Source organism: Danio rerio, chromosome 23 (genome assembly GCF_049306965.1).
Source record: "Danio rerio strain Tuebingen ecotype United States chromosome 23, GRCz12tu, whole genome shotgun sequence".
Classification (NCBI taxonomy): Eukaryota; Metazoa; Chordata; class Actinopteri; order Cypriniformes; family Danionidae; genus Danio; species Danio rerio.
In genome coordinates this window covers 31,619,833-31,627,716 of record NC_133198.1, presented here as the reverse complement: position 1 = coordinate 31,627,716, position 7,884 = coordinate 31,619,833, and the positions used below count along the sequence as shown (strand labels likewise).

The 7,884-nt window shown below is 36.0% G+C and overlaps 1 protein-coding gene across 1 annotated transcript; it reads left to right on the top strand.

Annotated features, from left to right (window-relative positions):
* Positions 1-464: 464 nt before the first annotated feature.
* On the top strand, positions 465-7,847 carry ribc1 (RIB43A domain with coiled-coils 1). The gene is given in 7 exon segments (NM_001080663.2): positions 465-933; positions 1,061-1,284; positions 2,754-2,868; positions 3,001-3,119; positions 5,262-5,501; positions 5,593-5,759; positions 7,662-7,847. Coding segments are annotated over 7 exon segments (1,146 nt in total). The 5' UTR covers positions 465-734; the 3' UTR covers positions 7,744-7,847.
* The last annotated feature ends 37 nt before the right edge of the window (positions 7,848-7,884 follow it).

Here is a 7,884-nt window from a genome sequence, read left to right as displayed (position 1 = left end):
ATTTTGGCAGCAAACACACGCAAAAACATATTCGAGTATTTTGTTTCTCTCAGCCAATCCAGTCTCTTATTAAGTACCATGACATGACCTGAATATAAACTATGATAATGATACAAAAAACTATTTTAATGCCCTTCTGCATCTTTACCCCACAACAAACTATGTAATACTAAAATACAATAATATGCATTGCATACGACATCGAAGATCACAACATCAACCGAAAGAGAAACATCCTATTTAAAACGAGCTGTTCTTGGTACGGAAACTCGTTCCACACACACACCAGACCATCTTTTTTAAATCGTCACTTTTATTCTACCTTTTACAACATTGTTGCTTTATGTTTTATTTATTTTAAATAATAATATTATATATAGCATTAATCGGCACTGAATAATAATAAACGTAAATAATAAAGTAACTCAACGCGCATGACCGTGAACAGCAGGTTACCATGAGAACGCCAAACTACGCTTCAAACACAACAGAAAGAGCTGTCACACACTGCCGCTTGTCAATTAACATTTAACTAGAAATTTTGAACTAATATTTACCTATTGGCTATTTTTAATTAGCTATATTAACTTAATAGCCAAATTAAGAAGAATAAACTAATTATTATATTATGTTATTTATGGACTAATTCCGTCCTTAGGACTGAACTAACCACCTGACACACAATCTGCAGGGAAGTTTGCTGATATAAAACTTCGCATTTACATCGTCAGACAATGTACAAGGTTGATTTACCGGTAGATGAGTCTGTGCGTCAGGCGGTGGAGCGACGTCGGGCCGCAGAAGCTGAGCGAAAAAGCCGAATATTCAACACCAGAACCCGGGTTATTGGCGTGGACCTGCGCGCACTTCACAAGCAGCAGGAGGACAAACAAGAACGAAAAGAAATGGAAAAGCAGAGAGACGTTTCTTATGGTAAGACTCATACATAAACTTTGAGGGCTGTTGTCTTTTTCACGGCAACACAATTAAAACAGCCTATCTTAGCTATCATAATGGTCTTTGATATTCAGTACGTTAGACAATTACTTTTGTTATTCAGATCTCCTGCGTTTGTCCCTGGATGAAATGGCAATGCAACAGAAAAAGGAGGAGGACGAGGTGAGAGGAGAGTTGGCTCGGGACTTGGTACAATTTCGAGCGATACATCAACGTGCTGAAGACAGCCGTGATGCAGACATTAATTATGACCGAAAGGGGGCGCCAACAACCTGTGAATCTGTTCCGGACTCTGCACTGGGACCCGCCAGCATGCAAGTGTTTTTGGTGAGCATAACCAAGACTGCATTGTGAGTTAGTGTTGATTGGTCAATCGCTATTTTAATTTTTTATTTTATTTTAATGCATAAGGAAAATAACTACTCAGTGAGTAATTCTTTTTTTTTCTTTTTTTTTACAATTTTAATCATCTGCAGAGCCATTTGAGGAGAGCTGAGCTCCAGCAAGGGGGAGCATGAGCTGTCGCTCCTCCTCCTGTAAGCTGTTTTAATGCGTACACCAACCCCACTCCTAACCCTACCCCCAGTGACATCACGCGTAGAAGAAGTGCAAAAAAGGTGGAGCTCAAGCTTAAGCTCCCCCTCGCTGGAGCTCAGCTCTCCTCAAATGGCTCTGCAGCGAGCACCACTTGGCTTTTTTAATGTCTACATTAAAAACCTCTTAAAATGCATAATAATTCAGGCCTGTAGCCAGCCTGGTGAAAGGGGTGGTTCTTTTTCCTAAAAAAGCATTTTTTATTTATTAAATACTGCATTTAATTGACATTCTAAGCACTATTTTAGCCTGTAGGATGGATCATAACCACACTTTTTGATGTACCAAAAATGTTTCCTAAAGATTGATAATAAATTTGAAATAATACTTAATTATTTCATCATATATCATTAGAAAAAAAAAATAGGAATCTGTTAATGTTTTAAATTTTAAAATGTAGTCTATTGCAATTTATTATAGGCAAATTTCAAACCGGCCAGCACATTCAACTTTCCTTAGTCAGAATTTACCCATTTCGATAAAAAATAAATAAATAAATAATGTAGAGCTTCACTTCACAATTTGTCTAGCCTCTCTTGTAAAAAAAAACAAAAAAACAAAATAAGTACATGGATAACAAGAACAGCCAAAATAGGATTCAATTTCAACATGGGCCGCTTTTGGTGCTTCACACTTTTTTATTGCTCATTTTTTATTTTAAGAATAAGGTCCAAGATTTAGAATATAAATGACTCGTAAAATGTTTTCTCTATTTAAAAATAATGCCGTAGCAAAAGATGACTTCACTTACGTCAGATTGTAAAATGAAAATATTTGTCAGCATTGGCCAAAACTGATTAGCTTGAAGTCCCACCGACGCGACAACCAATAAAGGATTCCACTTGGTATAAAAAAGCCTTTTTTGATGGATTATTTTCACTATTTATGTGAAATAAATACATAGCAGTCAAAATAGGACAAATTAGCTCATGTATAAGACAAATTCTGGACCTTTGTTAGTGAGGGGTGGGTCTTCCGAACCACCCGAACCCTCTAAACCCCCCTAACCGTTATTTTTCAATGTTAGTACCAACAACATACAGCAATCAAAAGCATCATGGACCAACCAAAGGAAATATTCCATAATTATTTATTGACAAATATTTTTTGTTTATCAAGCCAAGAACAGTAAGATTAAAAAAAGCATTTATTAGCCTATAAATTATTATTTTATTTGTATTTCTTTTTATATTCTCACTCAGGGAGAAGGAATTAAAGAGGATGAAAAGAAGAGATCTCAGATGGAGTTGAACGAGAAAAACCTGAGAGCTCAAAAGGAGGAGAGAGAGCAACGAGTAAGGGAAGAGAAAAAAAGAGGTAAATCTAGAATTTTATACCCCATTAAGCACTGTAGTTAAAAATGGAAATAAACTATTGCATACACATATAGCAGAGTTGCTCTGAGATTCTAGCATGCTTATTACTGTATATCTGTGTTTGTGTATGCAGAGCTGCTAACCAGCAGGGTCCTGGTGGAAAAAGACCTGAGGGCAGTGCAGCTGAATGCCCTGGAGGAGGAGTGCAAAAGAGAGGCCCGTGTTGCACTCAGTCATTATAACCAAGCTCAGGTATTATCTCACCTCTAAACTAATCTTTTATAATTACTAAGTTAATAAACAGCCAAGTTAACACTTTTTTATGTTTCAGAATGAACTACAATTGATAAATTTCATTCAAAATTATTGATAAATAACATTGAAAATTCTTTCAAATTGTGTTTTTGTCCTGAAACACTGTGGAATACAAACATTTACATATTTACACAGTACACACACATATACAGTTGAGGATAACATTATTAGCCCTCCTGTTGTATTAAAAAAAATTCAAATGTACAGTCAGTATATAACAGTATGTAACATTTCAATATTTGCAAGATATTACTGTTTACTTAAAGCACCGTTTAAAAGGCTTAACTAAGTTTGTTAAATTAACTAGGCAGGTTAATTAGGCAAGTCATTAGAAAACACTGGTTTGTTCTGTAGATAATTGTGAAAAATAGAATGAGATGGAAATGGATTGCATTTAATTTTAAAGCATGTAATGTTTTAAACCTAACAGAATTTCAAATTAACAAAATCTTTATCTGTCTTATTAATTAAGTTGAAACTATTGTCTTAACTGATTATCTCTTGGGGTGCTTTGGCTGAGTTTTCCACTGAGGATCGGAGCTGAATAACATAGGCTCATTCTGAAAAGGTAGCCATGTATAAATTTCTGGAGATTGCTAATTGTGTAACCAGAGGCTGCATTTCAGCTTTAAAATGAGCCGCTGATACTAGTTTGTCCAGTGGCTCGTTGCAATGTTGGAGGATTTGAGATGCAGAGTAGAGTTGACCGTGACAACGGGGTTCGAGTTAAGCAAAGATTTTAAGCAAAGACTTAAAGACTTTAAGCAAAGACTTTCGGTTCCAGAAAGCAGGTAAGATCAAAATAAAAGCCAAAAAGTAAAACAAACAAGTAAATAACAGGGTAAGAATGTGGTAAAATCTTAAAAGGTGGTAAAATATCAGGCTGCTGTGAGGGCTTTTATTTTTCTGGATTGCTTTTCAAAACACTGTTGGTTGGGTTCAGGAAAGAGGTGTGTGTGGTTGTTGGTCTGTTGGTCAATCAGTCAGTCGACAGCGGCCTCTGGTGGATTTCCACGAGAAGAGCCAGCGTGAATGGCACTCGCGAAGAGAAATTTGAGAACTCAAAAAGCATACACGGTGGCCTCTGGTGGATTTGTGAAAACAAAAACTTGACATGATCAGAATGAGCCTGGGTTGGAGCTGAAACCTTTTTTTATTTTAAAACTGTTCATTTAAATACATAAATGTTTCACATAACTTAAATGAACAACAAATCAACGAATTACCCACTTGATAACATCTTTAATTTTAAAGACTAATGACCAAAATAATGAAATTTAAATGCACATATTTTACTCAATTAAATTCAGTTATTAATTTCATAATGTCATAATGTTCTAATGTTTTTGAAGGCCATACCCTCATGACATTCAAACCCACCACGACTTTTGTTCTTCGCCGCATTGAAAAAGACACACTGAATAATGTTCATACTACTATAGTACCATACTACGGCGAATGAAGTTCTGCACAAGACTTTTGGCCAGCGGAGAAATTAAAATGGTCGTGCCCAACTGAGTCTGGTTCTCTCAAGGTTTTTTTTCTTCACTCCCATCAGGTGAAGTTTTTTTTCCCTCTCCGCTGTCGCCACTGCCTCGCATGGTTCAGGATTGGTAGAGCTACGCATCGATGAATTTGCTCTTCAGTGTTTGAACTCTCAGTAATGATTAAATCACACTGAACTGAGCTAAACTGAACTGAACTGAACTTAAACACTAAAACCTGAACCACACTGTTCCAGTTACTGAACCACACTGTTCCAGTTACTATGACCATTTATGTGAAGCTGCTTTGACACAATCTACATTGTAAAAGCGCTATACAAATAAAGCTGAATTGAATTGAATTGAATACTACAGAAGCATTTGGTTAGTGTAAAATTCCCAATTATGCAGGAAAAGGATGAAATCATATAGAATCTGTGGCCTGTCTAGATGTTAGCAAGGTCAACGTATACAACCATGTGTTAGAAATGAATTGAGTGAGTAATGATGACAGAATTTTCATTTGGTTAACCCACAAAGGCCCCATATATCTTCAAAATGAAAGGTCAAGGTAGCATCTGACCTTCTATTGCAGGCAGAGGAGCGGATGGAGAGAGAACAGCAAGAGAGAATGAGGAGAGAGGGAGAGGAGCTGGCAGAGCTACGCTACATGGTGACCTCTGACCTCCTGACTGAGCGACCAGAGGCTGCAGCTAGAACAACAGAATCATTACCGAATGCTCCACGAGTCCTGACCGACCGCTGGAAGGGCATGAGCCCACAGCAGATCAGTGATGTCCACAGAAAGAGAGAGGAGCAGTGCTTTGAGAAAGAGGTTATGATCCGGCACTGACATGTGCCATTTGAGCTTGCGTTTATAGACCGCATACAAGTAAAACTCTATTATTCTTTTGTCCTTTCACCAGAGATTGAGAGAGACGAAGAAGCGGAGAGAACTGGCCTGGGATTACCATTTGACAGAGCAGAGCAGACAGCAGGAGAGAGATGAGAGAAAAGACATGGAGCTGCAGAGAGAGAGAAGAATTCAGCTCGATAAGTACAATCAACAGCTGGCACGAGAGCAGCAGGCACAGTGAGTCACTTTCATAAGATACAGGCAGTTGGAGAATAAACATACTAAAGAGTAGTTAATCAATAAAAATGTATGTGTTCCGGGTCTGTACAAATCACAAGTGTAACATTATTATTTAATTTTAAATTTGAACCTACAGTAAATGGAATACTGGGCTTCTTTTCTTTTTGTCTGACGTCATTTAGGCTAGGTTTTCTAATAGTTAAATCATTTTTTGACTACTGTGGTTGGTAATGTAAACATTCCAATTAGTTAATGCAATGGCAATACTATTATCACTTCTCAATTTAAAGACTTGTCCTTTATTTTTAGTCTTCAGTTTGTCTCAGATAAACACTACCTGACAAAAGTTCTGTCAACTATTCAACTAATAATATGTTGACTTTTAGTTTATCATTTGGTGTTAGAAGTGGCTTGTATGAAAGGCAAAGGCCTCTAGATTACACTTATTTTACCAAAATAAAATATGATCTTGCCTTGTATTGTAACTAGTTAATTATGACAGTAAGGTCTGACTTTGCTTAGACAAAAGTCTTGTCACTTAACAAAATTATTGTAGATTTTAGAATATAAAGTGATGGTGCAGTGGAAGAATTAATATTGACTCCCATAAGCTTGGAGGACTGCATCCATACATCTCTGCAATCACTCAAAAAACGTATTAATAAAGTCATCTGGAATGGCAAGGAAAGTGTTCTTGCAGGAGTTCATTACGATTCTTTGGATCCATCTTCAATGCCTCCTTCTTCATCTTACACTAGACATGCTCAATAATGGTTATGTCTGGTGACTGGGCTGGCAAATCCTGGAGCACCTTGACCTTTTTTGCTCTCAGGAACTTTGATGTGGAGGCTAAAGTATAAGAAGGAGTGCTATCCTGCTTAAGATTTGCCTTCTTCTGTGATTTGTAATGTAATGGGCAGCACAAATGTCTTGATACCTCAGGCTGTTAATGTTGCCAACCACTCTGCAGATCTCTTGCACGCCCGATACCGAATGTAACCCCAAAACATGATTTTTCCTTCACCAAACTCGACTGACTTCTGTGAGAATCTTAGTTACAAATTGACCATGCGGGTTCTAATAGGTCTTCTGCAGTATTTGTGATGACTGGGTTGCAGTTCAACAGATGATTAATCGAAAAAATTTACCTTCTGCCACTTTTCCAAATGATCAACTAGGTCAAGTTATTATTTATTGCTCTTACAACTGGGATCGAAGACAAGACTTTGTCAGGTAGTGTACACCAGTCTTTAAACTTTGTAGTACATTTTTAACTTAAGTTTGTTAAGGATAAAAATAAATGAATTCAATAAGATTGTAAATAACGTTTACATCAACAAAAGATTTCTCAATTTAGGTCAGCTTTTACTTGAATATTATATTATATTATATTATATTATATTATATTATATTATATTATATTATATTATATTATATTGTTTTAAATTTGTCATGTTCTTGTTTACAGTAACATTCATATTTTGCACACAGTTTATTCTTTCATGTAAAACAGGTTGAGATGCAGCATTAAATAACCAATAGAAAAAAAAGATTATTATTATTAGTTTTTTATTTTTTATCTTTTAATAAATGATGTTCTATGGATGTAGATCAAGGACTCCTAAAACAAAAAAAATCAGAAAGCAATAACATAAGGCAGAACAAGCGTTTTGAACTTTGGTGATAATCAAACTCCAAAATAAAAATTTACAACAATGACTAGAGTAATGACTGCTGAGTTTTTTAAGTGCATTGCAAAATGTAATGTTTACAATGTTAATTTCTCTAATGCACTTCTGGATCATTTTCTTTAAATTGCAAAGTTATTGTAATGAGAGTAGCTATTAGCAGACTCTTTCTTCAAAGTCTAATAAATACAATTATGTTGTTTTTTTTCAGCCAACAGTTCTTGGACAAGCAACTGTATACAAACCGTCCTTCTGTTCAATACTTCACCCAGTTCAGCACAAGCTCTCGATAAACCACCATCCCATTCCATCCTCAACTCATCCTTCTCCTGCACAACAAATAAAGTGGTACTGTATTTCAAAACACAGATTTCAATGTCTGACATTCATAAATCCGTCTTCTACAAGTTTAATTCCATAGTTATTTGTATGTT